The following is a 25672-nucleotide window of genomic DNA, read 5'->3' on the forward strand; positions in this document are numbered from 1 at the left end:
TGGGGATTATCTCTTGTGTACTGTGCAGAAGCATCATTTATCAATAAAAAGCTGATGTCCTATTAGCAAAGGGCAAGAAATAGAAGGGGGAAAGTTCCAGTAGAGAGATTGGAACTCTGGGAGATAGTCAGAGGCGGGAAGTTTGCCCTGGACTCTGAAGAATTTGGACACCTGAAACTGAGGCGTGGTAGCTAGCCATAGAAGGCAGAGAATAGTTTAAACGGGATATATAAGTTACGAGCTAGTTGGGGGAAAAGCCAAAGCTTATAGCCTAGACATTTCTTCACAAATAAATACATCTTTGAGTCATTACTGGGGAACTGGGATGCTGGTGGAAAAGCCACATTTCTCATGCTCACCTTCCTGTCCTCAGTAGCCTAGTATATTGCTTGTTACTAAAGGAGATCCAGAGACGTCACCCCAAAATATGCCGATTTGCCATACTAGTTCCTTTTGCTAATGGCAATCAAGCAGCAACAAAGAAATGGCTCTTCTGTTCTGCTTTTCTGAGTAATGGAAGGATAGGAATTGTCCTCTGGCGGTGACTGTCCTAGAATCATAAGACCAGAGCGGTGGCACACTGGAGCCTGCACGCAAACCCCGCATACTTGGTTTTCTCCACATATTCATCTTCCCCACAGTTTGCCACTGCTGGAAACCCACCGAGGCCTTTCTTGATTCTTCTCTCTCTCTACAGATTGATTATTTTTTTGTTGAAGATGCTATCCGAAGCTGGCTGTGGTGGCACATGCCTGTAATCCCAGCACTCAGGAGGCAGAGGCAGGTGAATCGCTGTGAGTTCGAGGCCAGCCTGGTCTACAAAGTGAGTTCAAGACAGCAAAGGCTTTACAGAGAGACCCTGTCTCAAGAAAAAGAAAGAAAGAAAGAAAGAAAGAAAGAAAGAAAAAGAATATGCTGCAGATTAATAAGCCATGTGACAGCATGAGCAGGTGGGGGATCTAAGCAGGGAGTATATCCATGAGTGGCACTTTCTACCATGTGACAAAACAACTCGGTAGTTGTCACAACCTAAGGATCAGGAAATGGTCTTAATAGGCATGCAATCTGCCAGTCCCTTGCTTGGAGACTACTGTAAACTGTGAATCACAAACTTCTGCTGTTTACAGGCCATGCCATCCATAGTACATTGTTACAGCACCCTGAGGGGATTAAATACTGGTGAAGCTATCCTATGCCTTTCAGACCAGGCCATCAGCCGTTAGCAGCAAAAGTCCTTGGAGGAACCTCAGTTACTGTCATATGGAACTTAAAGATTGTGTAGCTGCCCAGCCCAAAGTTGCAGCCTGCAAACTGGGAGGTATAAGAAAACGACATTTCAAGCTACAAAGTTTGGGACCAGCTTGTCAGGAAGCCATTGATAACTGGGACATCAGCTTACTCTGGGGTAGAAACGGGAATAGCCGGTGAATAGCAGAGTGTTGAGCAAGATCTGTAACTTGAAACAGCTTATGCCTTGAATCTTCTGAGAAGCAAATACTTGCCAACAACACAAGCACCCCAACTTGTCTGCAGTGAGAGTGTTCCCACACCTCCTCTTCCTAATGGAACATACCAGTGCTGGTCTGAGATTAGAATCCTATATTTTGTTTTGATTGTTGCATCTGAACTCTTCAAATATGCTATTTAGTGATAGCAGCAGCACAAGTCTAATGTAAAAATTAAAATGTGGATCTGGGGAGATTGTGGGGACAGGGGAGCTATGCAGGGTGGGGCAGGGCGGGGCCAGGGAAGGAGGAGAAGGGCAGCTTGGAGTTAGAGTGAGATCAGGATGTGTCCAACTCCTGAAAAATCTTTTCTTGTGACTGCTAGGAATAAGGACCACTCCCTCCTTGTTTTGGGCTCATGTGTCCTGGTGCACGTAGCCTATATGACCCCCACCCCCGCCACTCTTGAGGTAGTCATGTAGCCTGGTGGCCAGAGTTCAGGTTAAAACTTCCTCTCAGCTTATAAGGCCATATCCAGCAAGCATTTTGGCCCCAGCCAATGATGTACATTCACCCAGAAAAACCCCTACCCAAGGTTTATATCATCCTTATTCACCCCCAATAAAGAGAGGTGCTGCACTTAAAACCATCTCGGAGAAGGCTGTTTCTCCCGCGTTCACCACGACCAAGGTCTTGTGTTACCCACCTGCCTGGTTAAGCTCCTTTCCTTTCAGTCCGGCCAGCTGTACAAATGTGTCTGGACACCCTGAAGGCAGAAGCAGATCTACGCTGGCAACTGACAGGAGGATGGCTCTGAGGTTAAGAGTACAGCCCGCTCTTGCAGACGACCAGAGTTCGGTTCCCGGGACCCCGCGTTTATCTATGTTATGCTCCCTGTCCAAGTTAAACTTGTCACCATCACGTCCCTCCCAGTTTGTGTCTCACACCCCTTGTTTATTCAGCTTGAATCCAAAATTGATCGTAATGGTTAGATGATAAGCTCTGATAAATAACAATCAAGTTGGCACTTCCCTCACTTGGCTTTTGAGACTAGAACAGAATTCCTGAGGCTGAGTAAGTTATAAAGAACAGAGGTTTTAGTTCCTGCAGCTCTTAAGGCTGATTAGTCCATGGTCAAGTTGTGTTAGATCACCCTCCTTCCCAGGCATCCCAAAACAGGAGGTAGAAGAGAAGGGAAGAGAGGGGCAGGTGGGATGGAGAAGGGGTGCTAACCTCCTTTGATGAGAACCAGTTTCCATGACAACCAACCTTCCCCTTTATCAACAGTATCCCTGAGGGCAGAGTCTTCGTATCCTAACCACCCCTTAACAGTGCCCCCCTCAGTGCTGTTCATGGATTTGGATTCTGGGGAGCACTTTCAAACCGTACCATCAGCCAACGGGCCAACAAAATAGACCTTAAAATTCGTTTGATCAGGCTAGAATAGATTGGATTTTTCTTTCCTTTCAGCACCTAGTCACATGGACAAAACAAGGGACCAGAGGAGCAACTCTGGCGAGTGGAGAGCTGGCCGGACAGAACTGGGGACTGCAGGATGAGCACTTCGAGGACCGGTTCTGAGGATGACTTTACGCTAACTGGCCAGGTTAGAAGGCAATGGACACTAAAAGCGGTCTTCATCCTCTTACAGGGCTTAATTAATGTCGCTAGAAAAGAAATCTTGAAACTGGGTAACTTATGAAGACCACCCCACCATCCCCACCTGCCCCGTCCAAGAAGCAAAAAAAGATAGTTAATTTCTCTAAAAAAAATTTTTTTTATTATATACATACATGTGTGGGCACCTGTGTATGTGCCATTGCATGTGTGGTGGTTAGAGGGTAACTTGTAGGAGTCAGTTCTTCCATTGTGTGGGTTCTGGGACCGAACTCATGCAGACAGACTTGGAGACAGGCACCTTTACATGGGGGCCATCTCACCAGCCGTTTGTTAATCCAAGTGTAGTTTACTGAGCATCTACTATGCAATGGGCTTCAGGTTTGGAGCTGGACACCGTGAACAAAGCAGATGAAAGTTACTGTTCTCTATGAGATGAACATTTAGGGAAGAAATGGGTATTATAGTATAGCGATTGCTGATGGAGCAAAGGAGCTTCCTGAAGTAAGGAAGGAGCTACTGAGGCTCCCTGTGGGCCCTAGTAGTGTGTGTAGTTAAGAGAGGTTTGAGGGGAATTGTCCAAAGGAGAGCCCACCTCTGTAGCAGCCTGACACAAAAACGCTCAGCTCTCTATGAGTGTAAATCAGGGGTGGGGTGGGGGGAGGGCAGAGGGAGGATTTTCTTTTTCTGCTGTTTATTGCGACGGAAAGAACATCCTATAAAGATTGACTGGGGGCGGGGCGGGAACACAACATTCTGCTCCAATTCCCTCCCTCGATTTAGCAAGCAGCTGCAGGTGAGAGAGACTTGGTTCTGCCTTCAGAGAGCTTACCCTCTGGTTTGGCTACTCACAACACCAAGCAAGTGCAAGGGTTCCCAAGACCAAGGTGGGAGTTTCCCCGAGGAACTGAAAAGCCACCCTCAAGTTCAAATCCAGGGGTGTGGGGAAGCGGGAGCTTGGGAGGGATGAGGCATCTGTGGCCAGTAAGCCACAAGCTCATTCGTGCGTTTGGTAACCTTGGAGTCCCCTGAAGAAGCTGGGTCCGGTCAGCAGCAGCCTCGCTCACTGCCTGGAGCCCTTGCTTTTGCTGCCAGGATTCCCAGGTCCCCGCCTCCTGCTCAGTCTCTCAGCTTGTGGCCTGGCTGAGGCTCCTAGGGGTAGGACCGAGCAAAGGTCCAGGCCCGCCCTGATCCTTTCCCTGTGTGTCCCGGGAGCGTGCGCGTGCCGGAACCACACACGCAGGACCAGGCGGCGGCGGCGGCGGCGCGCGGGTAAGTGACAGCGGGCGCGAGCTGCGGTTTCTGCTTGTGTTTCTCTCCCCTCCTCCTGCTGTGATGTCCCGGCCTGGGGCAAATTGTCGGGCGTTCCATCACTCTGGGGGACTCCCTTGCTCCTTCCCGAGGCCGGTGATTGGGAAAGTAGTCCCCTTTTTCAACCCCTGCCCTTCAGCAGCGACAGCTGCTCCTTCTTACCCATAGTCCCATTTCCGCCCTGATCTCTATCCCATCCTTGCCCCCTCCCTGCGTCCTCATGGCCACTCCTGTGGTCCTGGAACGTGGCCAAATGCAGCTGGTGCTCTCTGACACCCCTACCTCATCAAGTCCCCCACCAAATCCCGCGCATCCATTCTTTGTCTTCTAATCGCTCTCGGGTGTCTGGAAGGATCCAGGCGTGTGCATGTGCCGGAAGAAAAGCCAGAGACAGGCAGAGGAAGGTGTGGGTCCAGCCTAACCCCAGGGTAACCGATTGAACCTCTGCCTTGAAAGGCCCTTTGCCTCCAGCAGGAGTCGGGGGTTTGGGGAGGAGCTCTTCCCACTTGCACCCCACAGGGAAAGACCGAAGTGGGCCACTCCCAGGCTTTGCTGGAGCCTGAACAAAGCAGCCAGCCAGTCTGGATGGAACTTGGAGAGACTGTGGGGAAGGATGTGTTGGGACAGGGGGAGCCAGGGAAAACAGTCAAACCCCAGGCAGAGTTGGGAGTAGAAAGAAAAGATCATAGAGGTTGGAGGAACAGCACCTGGATGTACAATAAAATGAATCCTCTTCAACATCCATCACCTGCAAGCGCTTCTTACAAAGAATAGCTTCCGGGAGACACTGGGCCTGGACCCCTGATTCGATCTGAGAGGGAAGAGTGACACAGAGTGCCTGGACTCCATCCAGGAAGGCTGGCTTCAAGAGGAAAACTGTGTACTGACCACAGAGTATTTTTTTTGAACTCTGGGGACACTGGAGCGCTCCCTCCTTTGTGTGTGTGACTCTTCTATTTTTTTTGAGATGGAGTCCTGCCCTTGAGCACTCTGAACTCTGATCCTCTGGGCTTCTCCGGTACCCAGTCGGTGGGATTACAGGTGTGCTCGGCCTACTGCCATATCTGCTTTACCGTAGAAAATTAAGACATTTAAAAGAGATATCTCACTATGAGGGACAGGATGCTCTTGTATTTGTAATTCTCCTGCCTCAGCCTTTCTAGCTCTGAGTACCCAGCGGCTCCCTCTGTCTCTCTCTAAACTCTGTTCTATTCTTCTCCACTCCTACTCCTAAAAGCCTTTGCTGCCGTCTTCAGTCTGCTTTTTTTTTTTTTTTTTCAGACTCAATCCTCTGACCACCATTTGGTTTTGTTGTTTTGTTTTGTTTCGTTTCACACACTTTTGGCAAGAAAAGATACTTTTCCCTCCCAAGGCAATGGCCTTGTCTCCACCATAACTGAAGCTGGGCTTTCCAGACACAGGCTGTCTTTACCAAATGAATCATATGCTGCCAAATTAAAGAATCAAATATTGACCAGGGACCATCGGAGCAGGATGCTCAGAAGCAGTTGCTATGGGGTCTAGGGATCTTCTTGGTTCAGCACTAATTCTCTTGGTGGGTATTCAGGGTCCTCTAGTGAAAGCTACTGGGGTTTGGATCTGTTGGATTTTATTGTTCCTTGCAGCAAGGGGGAGTGTGGCTTGTCAGTGACTTAAGAGGGATGTCTTTGCTCTGGATTGGAGGGTGACTGTAAGTGGGAAACACTTCTGATTGCCTCTCTTCACCCATCATTGCTAGGTGGAAATCCTGGCAGAGTGAGGCTGTAGCTAGGGCTGGTCAAGAAGCAGCCATGAGTCACAGGCCAGACTGGGAGGAAGGTGTGATTTGGAGAACATTTGTGCTTGGTCTATAGTTGACCAGGGTGACAGAGTGGTCTTGTTTTTGCCACGGTTTGTGACACTGCTCTCACGCTATATGGATGCTGTGTGGCCCCGTTCATGTTGAGCAGGGGAAAGCAAGTCCAGCTCTCGGCAGCATCAGGCTTGCCTCAGATGTGGGCTCTTTCCCAAGAACTTGGGGAAATTACTTAACATATCTGACCTTCAGTTTCCACATCTGCAGTATGTTGAAAGTGTTTGCTTCAGGATTGTTATGCAGAGCAAACGAGGGAAGACACAAAAGCATCCTGCTCGTTGCCTGGCAGAGAGCAGGAACCCAACATGTGTTGGTTCTGCTCTTTGTGTGGTGTATTTGGTGTCGTGGTCTCTTCCCTAGAATACAGGGATGGCTGTGGCAAGGCCAGAGATCTGAAGAAGAAGCCTATCCTACCTTTGGAAAGCAGAGACTGCAGGCTGTGGAGTTCAATGCCGGCCTCAAGCTGTTGTCAGAGAGAAAGAGAGAGAGAGAGAGAGAGAGAGAGAGAGAGAGAGAGAGAGAGAGAGAGAGAGAGAGAAGAAGAAGAAGAAGAAGAAGAAGAAGAAGAAGAAGAAGAAGAAGAAGAAGAAGAAAAAGAAAGAGGAGGAGGAAGATGAGGGGGAGGAGGAGAGGGAGGAGGAGAGGAGAGGAGTCTGCCTCTGCCTTTGCCACATTCACATAGACTGCTTATGCACAAATCTGCTTTGTCTGGGAAGCCAGCCAGCCAGGCAGGTGAATTAAACCTTGTCAGTGTAATTCTTAAGCTCTGGGTAAGCATGTAGGACCTGCTCCAGATATGAAGCTCAGTGGCTTTTCACATGCACAGCCCTGAGGCCACTGTCGTGAACTTCCGAGCTGGAGCATTACGGAAGTTTGAATTTAAAATCTGATTTCTGGTTAGTGGAGATGTAACTGTGTTTCCATGTTATGGGGCAGGGTGGGCTCTAGGTCCTTCTATCGGGTTCTAGAGCAGCGATTCTCAACCTTTCTAATGCTGTGACCCTTTCATATAGTTCTTAATGATGTGGCGGCTCCCAACCTAGCATCAGTTTATTGCTGTTTCATAACTAATTTGGCTGCTGTTAGGAATAGTAATGTAAACAGCTGATATACATGTGGCCCCCCAAAGGGGTGGGGACCTACAGATTGAGAACCGCTGTTCTAGCTCCTTTGTTCATGTTGCACACTTGAGCGTGTAGTCAGTTGTCTTGGGTGAGTGGTATGATGGTGGCAATGCGATGCCTCCTAATGTCACGAGATAAACTTGGGTGGGTCAAATTTCTAGCCTGTATTTTGGCTAATCCTTCTGTTTTTTAGCAAAAGTCTCCAGGCATGGTGACACATAACTGTATTTCAACCTTTGGGAAGCCGAGATGGGAGGATGGTGAATTTGAGGCCATTCTGACCAAATGGAGACCCTGTCTCTAAACCTTTAAGAACAAAACCAAAACTTCCATGGCTGGGCATGGCAGCTCATGCCTAAAGTCAGCACCGGAGAGGCAGAGGCAGGAATATTGCTTTGAGTTTGAGGCATGTTCCAAGCTAACTTGGGCTACAATGTGAGGCCCTGTTTCACAAGATGAGCAGGCTGGAGAGATGGCTCAGTGCTTGAGCACCTAATGCTCTTTCAGAAGACCTGGGTTTGGTTCCAAGGCCCACATCAGGTGCCTCACAGCTGCCTGAGGCTCTAGCTCCAGTGGGGCTGACAGCCTCCCATGGCCTCCAAGGACTCCTGTTCTCACAGTGTTCACACACACTCACTCACACACACATAAAATCTAAAAATAAAATAATATTTTAAAAAACAAAAGAAAGCTAGGCATGTAGAAAACAATAGGGGCTGGAGAGATGGCTCAGTGGATAACAGCACTGGTTGCACTTCCAAAGGACCCGGGTTCAATTCCTAGTACCCATATAGCTACTCACAGCTTTGATAACTACAGTTCTAGAGGACCTAGTGCCCTTTCCTAGCTTTCCTGGGTACAAACATGGTGCACAGTCAGAGATGCAAGAAAACCACCCATAAACATTAACTAGCAAAGAAAACAACTGCAAAACCAACAACTTTTTTTTTTTTTTTTTTTTAAGACAGAGAAATGCTTTTTTTAAGGCTTGGAACAAAATAACAGATGTTTGCTTTATTTGTATTCAGATAATGCAGAATAAGAGAGACTCAATGTCTCACCTGTGAGACTGGCAAAGATTCTTAATGTCTGAGGCCCATCGTTGCTAATACAGATGCTGTTCATTTTCAGGAACATCTGTAATAGCAGATTCATTGTTCTTGGACCAAAGAATGGAAGAAGTTCTGGGGTTACAAGTGCGCCTACCCCTTGACTTGCGGTCTCTTCTCTAGGGCTCCAGTCTCCAGATCCCGCTGCCCATCTATGAAGGAATATTTAGTGGCATTTTGTTTGGTTGTTAATTTTTTTTAAATATGGTTTCTCTATAGTCTAGATTGGCCTGAAACTCCCTGTTAGCCCAGGCTAGCCTCAAACTCATGTCAACCCTCCCATTTCAGCCTTTCGTAGTACAAGGATCACGAGGTTGAGCCACCACATCTGGATGGAGACATTTTTTTTTTTTTTAATAGCAGAAATTGAAAAAATAAATCAAGTGATGAGCTACATATGACAGGGTCACTAAGCCATAATACACGCAGGGAAAGAGTAGAATGCAACTGTAAATATGTAATCTATAGATTATATCACAATATAGAAACAGCAAGTGTGGAGGGCTCTCAGTAACCCCCCAAGGCAACCTACTCTGTCAAGAAGGCATTTGGCCAGGTTTGATGTTAGAATGGGAAAGTCCCATTAAAAACTGATTTGAAGTGCCCCTTCTTAACGCACTGACCTCTCTGGGAGAGTTGGTGCCGTTACCACAGCTGTGTCTTCACAGCATCTGGCTTCAGTTCGCTTTTTACAGCAAGCCTGATGCCACCGTCATGGAGATCCTTTTGATGTGAAGATATGTTTGTGGACTCCCATTCAGCTTGTCTCAGAAAAGAATCTAGAAACTATAAAAATAATGACCCCAGCAGCAAGGGAAAACAGAAACAGACTATTCTGCCTGCCGGATGACTTTTCACACGCTAAAGGGGAAACCCGGTTTTGTTTAAAGTTCTTTGTGACACAACAAATCCTGCACCATGTCCCTCAGATTGTCATGGCAGTTGCTACCCACAGTCTCCTGAATCCGTCTCTTGGCTACTAGCCAAGCTATTTTGTTACTCACCACCTACCTAGACTGGAGGACATCCTGGTGGTCCTCCTAGCTTGTGTCATCACTGGTCACCCAATCAGAACTCTGGTGAATCCACAAAAGCTGTATCTTCCCCCTTAGAATACTGACACCGTTTAGAGCATCATAGTTTCCCGTCCATGTCTAGTCTGTTTCTCTCCTACTTACCTGCCCCTTGCTTACAGTTGTGTGTGTGTGTGTGTGTGTGTGTGTGTGTGTGTGTGTGTGTGTGTGTGTGTGTGTGCAACTATGGAGGTGAGAAGAAAATCTGCAGGTGTCAGTTCCCTCCTTCTTCTGTGTGGGTCTTGGAATTGAACTCTGGACATCAGACTTGGCAGCAAGCACCTTTTCCTGCTCCCATATCACTTTGGGTTTTTTTTGTTGTTGTTGTTTTGTTTTTTGTTTTGTTTTTTTAGAAGATCTAAGTGACAGTGCTGATCACCTTTGCTCTCTAGTCACACCCTTCCACAGATCTTGCTCATCTGACACTCCCACTGGTGCAGCCTAGTGGTTTAGAACTTACAACTATCTTCCTGGCTTCCTTGCATGCTTGCATCACAGGCATGAGCCACCAAGCCCAGCCTAAAACTAGTGGGTTTTTAAGTGCTTCAACCCAGAACCTAGTGCATTCTCAAGAATTCTTAATGAGTGACTCAACTGACAGCTTGGCAAACGAATAAAGGAATGTTCAATGAAGGCAAAATTCTTAGTCAGTGTTTGCGGCCCGTTATTTCAGACAGGAACTTTGCTTCTCCTCAAATGTCATTTTTTTTTTTTTTTTTAATGCTGATTATACGAGAGCCAAGCAGCTACTGCCTCATAGTAACTGAGGAAAAGGTACTTTGCAGAAACAGGGAAGGCAGATGTTTCTGAAACCCCAGAGAAGACGAATCAACCAGGGTAAAGTCCGAGTCTGCTCTTGGCTCCTCACTTCTGGAGTGGCATGTGGCCACGTGATCAGCCAAGTTCCGGGTCAAGAATGCAAGTGCTAGTTCTTGTGTACTAGACATTTTTTACTTGATTGTAGATAGTCTTAAAAAGCCATTTCAGCCAGGCATGGCGACACACAGTTATAATCTCAATATTAGGGAGAGGTAAGGCAAGAGGATTACAAGTTTTGAGGCTAGCCTAGGCTGTTACATGCACATCTTTAAAAAACAAAAGTCTAAACAAAAGCAAAGAAACAAAAATAAAATCCCAAGCAGATGAAAGTGCTTTTTATGTAATGTTTACTAAATATGTGACTTGAAATCTGTGTAGATATGTATATATTTAACTATGTTCAATTTATGGGATATAAATTATAATATTTTATTTATACTTGGGTATTAAGTGTAAAAGCTTGCTTTAGCATTTATTAATTTTATTTTATATAAGGGTATTTTGACTGCATGTTGTCTGTGTGCCAGATATATGTAGGGCTTGTAGTGGCCAGAAGAGGACATCAGGTCCCATCGAACTGGAGTTTTGGGCAGGTGTAAGCCTCCATGTGGATGCTAGAAACAAAACAAGTCCCACTGCAACATCTCTTCAGCCTCTAAGCACTGTTCTTAAATAACTACTCTTGTCATAAATATGGGAATACTTACTCAGGTTGCCATCTGTCTTTATAAATGTCCCTTTCCCCTACGATTGCAAAAATACTTCTCTGTGCATTCCCTACCATTTTTATGGTTTTTATTTTCTTCGGAGAAATCATGGTTTACTGCTAGCTTTCGCTTGTGCTGGTGTGAGGCTCTGGAAAGTCAGCACACTGATTGGCCTATACTTCTCCCACTAATGTACTATTTTCCCTGTACATCTTCCTGGCTTCCTTTTTCCTTCCAACTCAGTAATTTTATTTTTGGGCTAAAAATTTTATAGCTAGCTAGTATTCATTTCTGAGTAGGAGAGATCACACAGGGTAGAAGAAATCTGTCTTTGAACCTTCACAGGACTGCAGTGGTCCCTAGATACCACTCACGGGTTGGATGGTGTGGGGAAGTGGAGGAGGCCTTGGGCGAAAGTGTGGGGAGTGGATAACGCCCAGAGGGGATGAGTATTGTTGGCTTGGGAATGGCCATGTGAAGGACCCTGATGCCTCAGACCTATGGGGAGGGACTGCCTCCAAGGCTCCGAGGGAAATGGCATGCCCTCCTCTACCAAGTGCAAATGCTATTCTCCTCCAGATGTCTACGGCCTCAGGTTGATTTCCTACAGAGCCCTCCTGTCATGACTGGCTAACCCCGTCTTCTTGTCCAGCCATATACAATAACCCAGCCCCCTCGATTCGGATTCTGGGTGTAGGAAATGAACGCTCTGAAGTTCCATGTTACGGTAGAAGCTGATTTACCAGAATGAGCATAGCCTGCTCCTAGTGCAAGTGTCTGTGTGTCTGTCCTCCTCCATCCCCTCATTGACTGAGGTGGCTTTCCAGGATGAAGCCGGGCTGGACTTGACAACATGGAGTACCTCCCTTAGCCAGCCCTCTTACAAAATGGTGTAAAGTTTTCATACATCCTACACACAGCATCTGGTATATTTAAATCACCTGTATATTGTTTATGGAATTTATCTTTTGCTTATTATAACATTGTTTTAAGGGGAGCCTGCAATGTTCAATACAGATACATTTATTATTGTTGTTGTTATTTTGGTTTTTTGAGACAGGGTTTCTCTGTGTAGTCCTGACTATCCTGGAACTTGCTCTTTAGACCAGGCTGGCCTCAAACTCATAGAGATCCATTTGCCTCTGCCACCTGGGGGCTGGGATCAAAGGCATGTGCCACTACTGCCTGGCTATGCAATTATTTTTTAATATCTCTAATTTGCTGTTGATTGAATATTTGGGAGCTATATATAACAATGAGTCCCAGGCAATCCTGTCAAAAACCAAACAAACCAAACAAACAAAACTTCCAAAAAAGAAAAGAAAAACCAGACCAGTTCCTGTTCCACCTGTGTTGATGTGCAGTGTAAGCAACAAATAATTTTCATCTGAGTCAAGGCCAAGGGGAACCCACTATGTAGGCCACGCTGGCCTTGAACTTGTGTTAACTCTATTGCTTCTGCTTCATGGGATTACAGATGTAGACCATCAAGCCCAGCTCAACAAATAAACTTGTATTGCTGTAAGCCACTGGGATTTCAGGGTTGCTTGCTTTTGAAGTCCCACCTAGCCTATCCTGTCTGAAACATATTATCTTTCAATGTCTCAATTTCATCTTTTCCCTTTTTTCAATCTGATTTCATTGTGATCAACTAAAGTCACATTAGTGGGTTTCTTGGATAGGACACATTCTTTCATGCTAACTGTAATGACTGTAGAAAATATAAACACAAAACAGCTCCCCATTTGACTTTATGGTAACCTTATCTTTTCAGGTAGTCTCAACCCAACACAATGTTTGCCAAAGCAACTCGGAATTTTCTTAAAGAAGTTGACGCTGGAGGAGACCTGATTTCAGTCTCTCACTTGAATGACTCTGACAAGCTGCAGCTTCTAAGTCTGGTGACCAAGAAGAAGAGATACTGGTGCTGGCAGAGACCCAAGTACCAGTTTTTATCTGTCACCCTGGGAGATGTTCTCACAGAAGGGCACGGTCTCAGTCCAGGTACGTTTCCTGGTGAAGTTCAGTGACTGGTCCCCAAACAGAGAGTGGCTCCTCTAGGCATCTGGAATGGAGGTGTGCCTTACACTGAATTCTTTTCCTTTGTCTCTTACTGATCACAATTATGCACACCTGAAGTGAAATGCTGTACCTTAGTGCTTTAGAAGTGATAGCGTGGGCATAAAAGTTCACTGTACTCATTATAAATGCTAGAGCCACTTGACATAAGTGGGATGGATGGCTCCCCTGTACAACATTTGGTTTGGTGCTGAGACTAAAAATCTCGTGAACTGATCAGAAGGGTGTGCAGAGTTCTGTTTCTTTCTGAGGGGAGCAGGATAGTCCCTCAAGTTGATCCAAAACTGGCTGTAGAGGGGCTTGCTGAAGAGACTGGCCTGGCATTTATGGTGGCAGTTGGATGAGATGCCCTGTCTACAAATGGGGCACTTGTGGCTTACTTTTTATTAACCCTAGTTGAAGGGGCATCTGAGCTGTTCCTATTGTCTGTCTGTCTGTGTGTCCATATGTCTGTCTCTCCCCTGCCTCTCTTTCTCCCTCTCTCCTCTCTCTCTCCCCTCAGTTGACCTACTCTAGGCCACCCCTCTCACACGTGCTTGAAGACTTGTCTCCTAGGTGACTCTAGAGCCTCTCAAGTTGACAGCATCAGTCATCACATCGCTTCCACCCCAGGTTTCTGTACTTGATGGTAAAAGCCCCCTTTGAGCAGTAAAATAACTAGGTATAATTTGGAACAAGAGGGGAAACAAAAAAATACACCAAGGGCTGCTGGGTAATTGGAATTTCTCTGTGATGCTGAGATGATAACTTGGTGGTATCTTGAAAGACCATGCAGACTTAAGTCGGACTGCTGATGCCACTTGTCACCACAGATAAGGGTTTCCTGAATAGGTCCATCATCTGAGATCAGAGCTCACACTGAGCCCTGAGTCCTGCTGGAGCTGTGGCCTGGAAGAGCAGGCTTAAGAGGCTCCCTCATTGTTGCTTTTTCCCACTTGCCTCAGCACCACACCGGTATGGGTGTTGCCAGGGATGAGAAGGCGGAAGGGAGGTGATTGGATTGTTGGTGGTTCACTGAGAGCCCAATGCTCCGCTTTCATCAGGTGATAATGATAAAGAACTGTGTATGAGTGCTATACTTCTTCAGCAGGTGGGGGGCGTGACTTTTCAGGAATACAATCTTGATTTCTCCCTGTTCACTGCGTGACTAGTGTCGGGGACTGTTATATGTGTTGAATATAGACATGTTCCCCCATAGTCCGATGCTTTGAGTGCTTGGCCCCCAGCTTATGGTGCTATGACGAGGACGGTGAACCCACAGGAGATGGGGCTAGCTGGCAGAAGTAGGTCACTATGTCACACAGTCCCTGCTCCTGGGAGAGGGTGAGTAGGAGGAAGCCTGTCAGGCTCCAGGAGGTGTGGAGTCCCTTCTGAAGCTCAGGCAGGACCGTGGAGAAGCCTTGGTGAAGGACATGAAAGCGGGATTGTGATACCAACACGTGTTCTTCCTGTACCCTGACTGAATGGTGGCGATTGAGGCTATATATAAAATGGGGACAGTGGCCTGGGGGCACGTATTTGTAGTAGATTATTTGACTACTATAAACAAAACCCCAGATTCAGTACTGAGCACCAAAGAGAGAAAAGAGAAAGGGAGGGAGAGGAGGAAAGAAAGAAAGAAAGAAAGAAAGAATGAATGAATGAAGAAACCAAGGCTGGTAGGTCACATGTGAGCTAATCCAGTTTTACTCTTTTTTTTTTTTTTTTTTTTTTATGTATACAGTACTCTGCCTGCATATACACCTGCATGACAGAAGAGGGCATCAGATCACATTATAGATGGTTGTGAGCCACCATGTGGTTGCTGGGAATTGAACTCAGGGCCTCTGGTAGAGCAGACAGTGCTCTTAACCTCTGAGCCATATCTCCAGCCCCATCAGGTGTTACTCTGAAGGGTTCGGAGCAGAGGGTGGGACCTGATGGCACCCTGAGAGCCCTAACTCGCATGTGGTCAGATGGAGATGGAGAGGCTAGCTCCGTGGTAGGGCATTAGATTGTGGCTGAGGAACAAGGCAATTCCCAGCTGACTTGGTTGACACTGGAATACCAGGCGGGGCTGCCGTGTTCCTTAGGGTCTGGGAAACAAGAATGGAAAGCCAGACAGTCTGGAGGTTCTCGTTCATTGGGAAGGAAATGTGGGGGGGGGGGGGCGTGTCTGGTGACTTTAGCAGAGAGACTTGGTTAAAGAGTTGAACCTCTGGCTAGAGGTCAGATATAATGTTAACACGATGTCTGCCTGGAGGTGTAAGGAGGACCAGACAGTTATTCTTCATGACTGGCGGTGGGAAGGAGGGATCTCCAAGGACTGTCCAGTAGGATCTGCCATGCTGTCTCTCCCTTGGGCTTTGTGGCAACGGTGTGGGCACAGGTATCACCCATTGTCCTCCATTAATCCCCTTTCAGTCTTGACCTCAAGGCAGCCATCTTGGTTACTTTTGATCCTTGTAGCAGTAAAATTCCTGACCACACCAACTTAAGCCAGGGTTCGTTTCGGCTCACACTGTGAGGTTACCGTTCACGGCAGGAAAGGCCTGGAATTGGGAGCTGGTCACATCATGTCCACAGTCGGCTCACTATGTCCTGCTCATGTGGTCTGGGACGGCACCCCACAGAATGGCGCCTCCCATATTTAGTGGGCTTTCCTACCTCACTTAATCCAGAAACTCTCTCCTAGGCATGTCCAGGGGTCTTGTGAGTGATGTTAGACCTTTCAATTTGTCAATCAACGTAAACCACCACAGTGGCTAACGAGGTGCTGAGCACCCCTAGACTCTGGGCCAGTCCAGGGCTGTGTTCAGTCAGCATGTAGGACTGCTGATCAGATTTTACTAAACACCCACAAGGCCAATTGTACGCTGGTGTGGGTTTCCTGAGAGGCTGCAGGGAAGCTGGGCAGCTCAGGACACTGAGGCAGCCTTATCGCCCTCAGATCTTTCTGTTCTTCTCTTTCCAGTGGTTGTGGAGTCAGACTTCGTGAAATACGAGAGCAAGTCTGAGAACCATAAGAGCGGGACCATCGGGACGGTCGTGGGGAAGGTCAAGCTGAACGTTGGAGGCAAAGGCCTGGTGGAAAGTTGCTCTTCATTTGGCACCCTGAGGAAGCAGGAGGTAGATGTGCAGCAGCTCATCCAGGATGCACTTGGAAGGTAAGAGGAATTCTGCTTTGCACGCTGGGCCTTTGCGCATCTTGTGGCTAAAGGCCATTTGACGGTTCCTCTGCCAAATGGCTGGTGGATATGGACTTTACTAAATGGCCTGTATTGAAGCACATTCTTTATTCTAGAATTCACTGACTGTTTTTTATCTGAGAGTGGAGACCTGAGAAGCCCCAGATTTATTTCAAGATAACATGTGTCCACTCTTTGATGGTATGACCTGATAAAATACCTATAGTAGAAAGGGTGTGTCCTGCTTGGAAAACCTTCTGTGTGCGCGTGTGAGCATGCCATGGCAGACACCCGAGGGTCAGAGGACAGCTTGCTGGAGTCAGTTCTCTACCATGTGGCCCTCAGTCGTCTTGGAGGTCATGCCAGTGACTGTACCCACTAAGCCATCTTGCCAGTCCCTGATTTGTTTGTTTGTGGGGTTTGTGTTTTCATTTGTTGATTTGTTTGAGACAGTCCCCCTGTGTAGCCCAGGCTGTCCCTACTTCAGCCTCCTGAGAATGGGGTTACAGGACTATGTTCAGAGAATTAATATTAGGAACAAGAAGCTCACAAGTCTACTTTCTGTGTGTATTGTTCTCCTGGGGAAGAGAGCGGGGGCTTCATCGGGAAACAGCTGGCTCACAACTGCAACATCTTGCAGGAAAATCCCATCTTTTATTCACTTTATCCCAGGATAACTCATTATTTCTGCCTTGTGTCAAGTCAACGTTCAATAAGTGGTTCTACTGACTGAATAACACTATATTCTTCACACCGAGGATGCTGCAGTGAGAAAATGCTATGATTTCTGCCCAAATCCTAGTGAAAGACATTCCAAAATATGGAGTTAAAATAAACTTGCAATGGAGTGATGGGCTTGGAGGCTCGGGAGCAATACAGCAGAAGGTGGTGTGGTTTTACAGTGAGACCAGACAAAGTAGTGGGGAAATTGGTCTTAATACAAAGCTTTGAAGGAGAGGAAAACAAGCAGGGCTGTCCACCCAATGATGCCGTGTGCTGTGACCAGGACGCGGTGACCCAGGGAGGTCAAAGGAGAGCCCAGTCCCACAGGACCTAGAGACCACTGGAAATCCTTTGCCCCTCACGCAGACTAAGATGGTGCGTCCCTGGAGATGCTGAGCAGGGATTTGACACACTGACTTATTCTTTTGATGGATCCTCTTGGCAACTGGATTTGGAAGAGAAAGGATGGGCGCAAGCCAGGGGCCCACCTGAGAAGTTAGTGCTATGGTCCAATGGGTATGGCATGGCAGGACGTGTGCCACATGTGCCTCTCCATATGGCATTCTTATCACCCTTTTCCACTGAAGACAGAAAATTCAAACGCAGATGTGTCGAGGGGAAACTCTTTCATGTTCAGGGGCTTGTCTTGTCTAACATTCCTAGGGCCGAGGATGTGGGTCTGTGGTAGAGCGCTCGCCTAGCACATGCAAGGTTCTGGGTTTAGGCCTGGCAATGCAAAAAGCAACAATCTAAAAGATAGTAAGTCCTTGTTCTTAGAATTATACGAATGACATGCTTATGGAGCAAACCTATGTTTTAAATTAGTGAGTGCATCCTGTGGGACACACGTGCCAAGCATTTGGTGGGCAGGTTGAGTTTAGTCTGGGTACTAACTGCCCTGGCTCTTCCTGGGAGCCCCCCCTCCCCACCCCCTGAGGGGTTTGCTATTGGCAAGATACTTGTGGGTCCCTTTGGTGCTGCTGGGTGGGGAGGGGGCACAGTCACTCCCTGGCTGATCTTACTTTCTCCATTGCTCTCTTTGCAACAGGGGGACCTTCCTTCTCACTGCAGTGAACATGGGGAGGGGGGAGAAGGGGGAGGGGGGAAAGGGGGGAGAGTGTGTATTTATCTGCAATCAGGTGACACTGTTCATGGCGGAAGGAGGTCAGGAAGGAGGCTGGGAAAGTCCTGGTCCTCTTTCCTCCCTCACTCTTTATCCATCTCGTTCTGGCTTCAATGTGCAGTTTTGTAATTGCTATTTCAGGAAGCAGAGTTGGGCAACGCTCTGCGATCACATCTCCCGATGGAGGATTTTGAATCAAGTCTTCCTGACTCCGGTGTAAAAGCTACTGCCAACAGGAAGTACGGCAGCAGCTGCTGCGGGTGGGGTGAGGGATGGGGCCCCTGTGAACAGCTGTGGGAGAAAAAGTTGTGATAGGAACTGAAGGGGGGAGGGGGAGGGTCAGCAAGCGCCTGCTATGTGCCAGGCACTGATCATTTCTCACCTCAGTCTCCCTGCACAGCGGACTGCTTTAGTGAATGGAGAATGGAGGCCTAGGAAAGTGAAATCGTTTTTTGTTCTCAGTCACAGTGCTCAACCTGCGGCAGCTGGGAGTCAAGCCAGGACTCCTTGGCTCCGAGGCTCCTGTTCTTCCCTCGAAATCTTGCTTGAATTGGTGGATTCGGAGTAGCCCCTGAGGGTATTGCCGGGGGGGAAAACATTGGGATTGGGCCCTGTCTTCAGCGGGTGCCTGCGAAGAAGAGTCAGGCCTGCTCCCCTGGACACACCTGGACAGGTTGAGTTCACCCATCGCCTGCAGGTGTGATGGGGGAGGCACGGTCTGGGGGAGCAGGAGGTGAGACACAGGTGCTTCTTAGAGAATGCATGTGAGGATATGGCCAGGGCAGAATACATAATTAGATGTGTGGGTCCTTCTTCTCATCCCCAACACTGCAAAACAGGGGGGCGGGCGAAGAGATACATGAAGGACCTGGAAACCCGGCGGTGCCTTATCATCACATCCCTTGTTACGTTTTGCTGAGAGCTCAACGTGAGGCATTGAGGGCTAAGGGCGGGCTACGTGGGACGGAGGGGAGGCACTTTCTCAGTCTCAGAGCTGGCATTGTGTGACTTCATACTTGACTAATAAATCCTTGTCTTGCGGCCTGCCTGTCTTTGGACTCCTGGAACACCACCAGGATTGATAAGGCGCTGCGGATGCAGCTGTGACCTTGGGCCCCTTGAGGAGGAGGCCTCCTTCCGGCATCTTCTCAAGGGTGTGTCTGCAGCCACTCATTTTTATCTCAGTTGTTTAGATAAGCTATCATCTGGATACATGTTTTGTAGGCTCTGAGAACCCAGAGTCTCCAGAGCTGGCGTGTAGTTTGATGTTGTAGGTTCGCTTGCTGAGCTTGAGGTCCTGGGATTGACCTAGGTGGCACCAGAAGAAAGAAAACAAAACAAAACAAAACAAAACAACCCCCCCAAAAACCCCCCAAAAGCCAAAACAACAACAGCAACAAAAAACCCTACACATCTCAAACCCCATGGCTCTTTGAAACTATACCCAGGAATATAGATTCGTTTGGAATTTGGGGAATAGTGCTTATAAGTACTGGGAGCTGATTGGGTTTAATGGGCCCTAGATTTAGCTTAACCATTCTGAATGGGAAGTATCCTAAGATATATGTCCGTGCCTTCTGTTTCTTTAAATGGAGACTAACAAACGTTATTGAGAATTCTCATCACAACTCAGATTTGTGTGTGTTAGTCTTTATATCCAGTAGCATTTTATAATAACTCTCTAAAGAACTTTTGTATTGCCTTCCTCGTCGCTGTCTTAATCCTGACAGCCATACCTCTCCCCTCCTCTGCTGGCAAGCTCTTTCCTGCCTCAGACCTCCCAGAATCCAGAGAACTGTACTCCTGGTAAATAACCCGGATGCACTTACTGCCATGCCAGCCTCTGGCCTCAGTCTCCCCGGCTCCCTCTGCGATGTCAGAGGAGAGTGAACACACACCAGATCTTTCCCTTTGAGACTGGGCCTTGCTTCTAGCTGTGGTGGCACGGAGGGTTTTGCTGTTGTTTTCTGATTTTTGTTGTTTGTGTGTTTGTTTTATTTCTTTGGCTACTTGAGGTCTGAATTGATTGTTGCCATAAGGGCACACCCAGCATTTAAGTTCTGGTAAAGGTGATTATGTTTCTCTGTGTGTACCTGGCAATTGGAAAATTGGTTCTTGACAAAAAACTCTCCGTTAATTATATACATTGATATATTGTGAATGCAATGGTGTGACAATGATACATTTTCACAATTATTCGCACTGTTCTAAAATGATACCAAGCCAGCCTAGTTACAAACTTTGTACACATTAATAACAACGGGACCCTGTTCTGGTTCTTTGATCTTCCTAGGGAGGTGAAGGACTCTCAGGAGAACTGGTTCAGTGTTGTTCTTAAACACGTCCTGCTTTAAAGAAGGAATGCGTGTGCAAAGTTGGGAGCGCCTTCTTTTCTACCGTGTTCATGCCACTGTGGCTGGCAGAGCACGCGGCAGCCATGCCTTCATTCTGTGCACTCCTCAGCTCCCTCCTGCTCTTTTCCTTTAGTCTCCTTTTCCTTGCTTCTCCTTCAGGAGCAGCATGGGCAGCATGGGCAGCATGGGCAGCATGGGCAGCAAGGGCAGCATGGGCAGCATGGGCAAGGTAAGAATGAGGTAAATGACGGTGCTGTAAGGCCTAGGGTGGGTGTGGCCAGCAAAGGCACCTTATGCTCATTTCTGTCTATCTGTCTTTCTTTCTTTCTTTTTTCTTTTCTTTTCTTTTCTTTTCTTTTTTTTTTTTTTTTTTTGAGACAGGGTTTCTCTTTGTAGCCTTGACTGTCCTAGACTCATTTTGTAGACCAGGCTGGCCTCGAACTCACAGCGATCCACCTGCCTCTGCCTCCCAAGTGCTGGGATTAAAGGTGTACACCACCATGTCTAGCTTTTATGCTCATTTCTTAGTGTTAGTGGCTATTTTTAGACCCGTGCTTGGGTGGTTAACTAGGTTCAGTGGTGTGTGTGTGTGTGTGTGTGTGTGTGTGTGTGTTTGTGTGTGTGTGTGGTAGGATTTTACTATGTAGCTCAGCCATCGTCCTCCCAAGTGCTCAGATTTCAGATGTACACCATCATATCTGGAAGGCTTAATTTTTAAAATGAAAAATATAATCTTGGAAATTATGGAATAATGGAAATTAAGGCATAGTGTAAGAAATATATGCCACTTATGGGTCTTATGAGACCAAGTGAAATCTCAGGAGCCAGGATTGAGTAACATCTTCTAGAGTCATTGGCCAAACATTTCAGATTATCACCTAGGCTGTTGGTCACTCTCAACAACCCGGTCGTAAGGCCCCTATTGCTAAATATGACTTGTTCCATTAAACTTAGTGAAAGTGACCTAGTTCGAACTGATAGCTTCATCCCTCCTTACGAGTGCTCACTGTGGTGGAAGGCGCTCAATAAACATCGTTTCTTCTTTCCCTTCCTTTTTCCTTCCTTCCTTCCTTCCTTTCATTTCTGTGAAGCCCTGGCTGTTCTAGAGCTTGCTTTGTAGACTAGGCTGGGTTCAAACCCAGAGACCTGTTGGCATTAAAGGCGTGTGTCACCACGTCTGGCCTAAAACATTTTACTCAGAACCAATACCTAAGAGCCATCTTCTTCTGCCTCTATTAGCAAAGCGGGCTTTGTGCTTCTGTGAGAATCAGATGAGAACATCAGCAGAGCCTGTCCAGCTGCGCCTGGCACATGGCAAGTCCCGCTATCCCTTCGCCGTGCTTGTGAGTAGGCTCCTTTCTCACACAGTAGAGCCTTGTGACTAAGCCTGGGGGAGGCCAGTGCTCCTGCAGAGAGCTTGGTGCTGATATAGGGTAGGAGCAGTGGAGCTTAGAAGCGAGGGGGAGGTGCTGGCCTCAGAGTTGCTGATGTGGCATTTCTGAAGCGCCCTTGCCCTCTCGTAGCTCTTGTTTCTCTGGGGGAGCGTGCCAGGTGATGTGCAAGTGTCCATAGCCCAGTTGGCTGGGTGAAGGAGCTGGGATTCAGGGAGCAGGTGTGTATTCCCCGGGACTCTCCGGTGACAAAACCACCTTTGAATTTCCTGTCTTTCTCTCCAGTCTCTCCATGGAGCTTCGTGCTGCGTACTGTTCAGGTGCTTCCGCCGAAGGCTGGGATGGGATGTGGTTTCCTCCTCACCTTCTCTTTTCTGTGTGTTTCTCACGAGCCGCTTCATACGCTTAAGGACCTGGGTTTTACCGGTTCTCATCATCCCAGCATCCCACTCTTTCTTTCTCGCTCTCTATTGTCTGCCCAACTCTGGCCCTTTCCATCTCTGGCTCCGCCACATACAGCCTGTCAGATCGTATCACCAGCCACTGCCAGCTTGTGCTCCCGTGTGCTCTCGCTGCCACAGGAAGTGGTCCACATTTCCTCTTGTAGCACCATTGCTCTCCATGTCCCCCTTAACCGTCAGCCCAGACCCCTGCCTTCATTTCCCCAGAGTCACGCTCTAGGCTCTCTTCCATCTACGTCCTATCTGACGGCTCCTTTATGTCTTTCACCCACATAGCCTTCCCTTCCTGGCACACCCAGCCAGTGAGTTCCTAATTATGCTTCATGCCCCAGCCTAGAGCCGATGTTCCCCCCTTAAAACTACATCCCACCCTCCTGTTGGGGTACTGAGCATGCTGAGGGGTCATCTGCTGTGAGTTCCTCGTCCTCCATGTGTCCCTCCTGGCATGTACCTCTTGTTCACATGGGCCCTGGCAGCTCGCTGAACATTACTCAGTCGAAAGGATAATGGATTTATCTTCATTTCACATACGAGGAGTTGAATTTAGAAATTAATTAGTTGGCCTGGACACAGGAGTTAAGGCCAGACGCACAAACCATGTGATTTTTTTTTTCCAGTCCAGCTGCTATGCCCAAAGCTTGGAAAGGAATAAAATTCCCAAGGGCTGATGTAGGCATTCACCTCTTCGCTCGGCTTCATCTGGCTTCTCCATCTTCCTGGCTTGCTGTTCCGAGTCACCTGGTGGCAGTTACTTAATTCCGTAGCCTAAAAGGTTGAGCATCTGTAATTGCTTGGTCATTTTTCCCTTTCGGTCTCTCTGGATTGTTCTGTGTGACAAAGATAAGGTGCTGGAGATGGATGCATTAGGGACTGGTGTGGTATGTGCGTGGGGTGGGGGTGGGGCCGGGCAGTCCCTTGGGGAATCATGCGCGGTTAGCATCATGCTCCAGCCTTAAAAGTTCTTGCAGTTTACAAACACGAAGCCATCTTCATCTTCACAACTGAGTGAAAGAGAGAACTGAGGGTGGGGGGGTGGGGGTGGGGGTGGGGTGGGGAGGGGGTGATGTTCACTACCGTCCTCCTTTAACTTCAGGGGACATAGTCCAAGGTCTCCAGCGTATGATAAGACAGCACGGTACCAATCCTCGGTTGACTATGTTTTTGTTATGTACGCGTGTGTACCATGGAAGCTTGATCTATAAACCCGGGCATAGTAAAAGGTAAACTAATAAAGTAAAACAATATACTGTAATTATTACAACAGTGACTCACTGTAAAGTTATGCAAATGGCTATCTTACCTTGCCACACCCATCCTTCGTAGGGCGATGTCCCTGATGTTATTCGCCTGTGTCATCAGAGGGAACCAGATGAACAGCTGAGGACTTATGCTCACCATGGCCATAGCTTTGCGGTTAGATACTGGCAGCAACACTAACGTCGTTTCCCCTTCAGTTTCCAGGCGGATTTGCCTAACTGTTGGTCTCAGCGCGTGCTCTCTTTGTTTTCCTTATTAAGTTGAGAACTTCTACTTTCCCATCAGAGGAAGCGTATGAGGGCATCTTTTTGGTATATCCAAACTGTCCCTGTCAGTCCCCTTTTGAAGGTCATTATTAATTAAAGTGGAAGTTACTGGGACATCAAAAGTCAGTGTGGTAACTGAGGTAGCTCCTAGGTGACTCCTGAGTGAACAGCATCTACATTGTGGATACACTGTACAAAGGATGGTTCATAGGCCAGGCGTGTCTGCAGTTACTGCTCATCACATTCCTCGGAGCAGTGAGGATTTAGTAGTTTTGGATTGTGGTTGACTTCAGGTAACCGAAATCATGGCAACAGTGAGGAAATGACTATATATTGGATATGAGCATGCCAGGTCACAGTAGCTGAGATTTCTAGAATTTTCTGTCCCTTGCTCCAGGTGGCACACCACAGTGCTTGAGCTTTCCAGAATCTTCTGTCCTTTGTTCCAAGTTGTTGTGGTTTGGATCTTAGTGTCCTCCAGAGTTCATGTGTTTAAAGGCTAGGTATCCAGACTTTTAAGCTACTGGGAGGTAGTGGAAGAGAGGTTATTGGGGGGCACTACTGGGGACCTCTGCTTCTCCCTTTGTCACCTGACTTCCTGGCTCTCAGGAGAGGAATATCCATCACGTACTGGCTCCGAGTTAGACTACACCAGTGGTGGGACCAACCAGCCATCGAGTGGAACATCTGATGTTCTGAGCCAAAATACTACCCCTTGTGTCAGAACGAACCTTTCTTCCCCGCCCTCTCGCAGAAGTGGATTTATTGCAGGCGTTCTGTCACAAAAGAGGAAAGCTAACTGCCACAAGGAGCCTTTCCTTGGTTTCAGTTGATACTATCAGTGTCTGGTGGATGGCTGCTTTAGGCAGACCTGCTTGCCAGTATTATGGGAGTTCTCACAAGGAGCCAAACAGAAAGATAATATGTGAAGACTGAAGAGGCTACCCTCTAACTAGACATGACTCCTAATGGAGGGAGGGGAACACCAACCCACCCACAAAAACTTTGACCCAAAATTTACCCTGCCTACAAAATGTGCAGAGGTAAAGTTAGAGTAGACATTGAGGGAATGTCCAACCAGTGACTGGCCCAACCTGAGACCCACCCCCTGGGAGAGAGCCAACCCCTGACACTATTAATGATACTCTGCTATGCTTGCAGACAGGAGCCTGGCATAGCTGTCCCCTGAAAGGCTCCTCCTAGCAGTGGATTGAAACAGATGCTGAGACTCACAGCCAAACACTGGGCAAGAGGATCTGTAGAAGGTGGGGGGTGTGTGGCAGGGTGGAGAATAATGGGGTGGGGGTGGGGGTGGGAGGGGAGGAAGGAGCTCCACAAGAAGACCAACAGAGCCAACTAACCAGGGCCCAGAGGGGCTTACGGAGACTGAAGCACCAACCATGGACTGGACCTAGGCTTCCTACACAGATGTAGCCAATTGGCAGCTTGGTCTTCATGTGGGTCCCCCAGTAAGGAGAATTGTGTGGGGCTGTCTCTGACATGAACTCTGCTGCCTGCTTTTCCATCACTTCCCCCAGGTGGGGCTGCTTCACCAGGCCACAGGGGAAGGGGATGCACTCAGTCCTGCTGTGACTTGATGTGGTGGGGTGGGTTGGGAGGGCTCTTTTTCTGGGGGTAGGGGATGGGGGATAGGGAAAAGAGAGAGGAGAGGAGAGAGGGGCCTATGATTGGGATGGGCTCGAGAGGGAGAGGAAGGGTGATGGCAGAGTTTCAGATTGGACAGTGCTGAGTTGCTGAGCTGAGATCTTATTCTACCCTAAGGACCTGTGT

The 25672-nt window shown here is 47.8% G+C and overlaps 1 protein-coding gene across 1 annotated transcript in view; it reads left to right on the plus strand.

Moving 5' to 3' along the window:
• Nucleotides 1-4061: 4061 nt before the first annotated feature.
• Gsdme (gasdermin E) overlaps nucleotides 4062-25672 on the plus strand; it is a 51672-nt gene continuing 30061 nt past the window's right edge. Inside the window, exons 1-3 of the mRNA XM_051152393.1 lie at nucleotides 4062-4338; nucleotides 12839-13064; nucleotides 16093-16285. Of these exons, the coding sequence (XP_051008350.1) occupies nucleotides 12854-13064; nucleotides 16093-16285 (404 nt within the window). The 5' untranslated portion in view covers nucleotides 4062-4338; nucleotides 12839-12853. The remainder of the gene's footprint in view (nucleotides 4339-12838; nucleotides 13065-16092; nucleotides 16286-25672) is intronic.

This window comes from Acomys russatus, chromosome 10 (assembly GCF_903995435.1).
Source record: "Acomys russatus chromosome 10, mAcoRus1.1, whole genome shotgun sequence".
Lineage (NCBI taxonomy): Eukaryota > Metazoa > Chordata > Mammalia > Rodentia > Muridae > Acomys > Acomys russatus.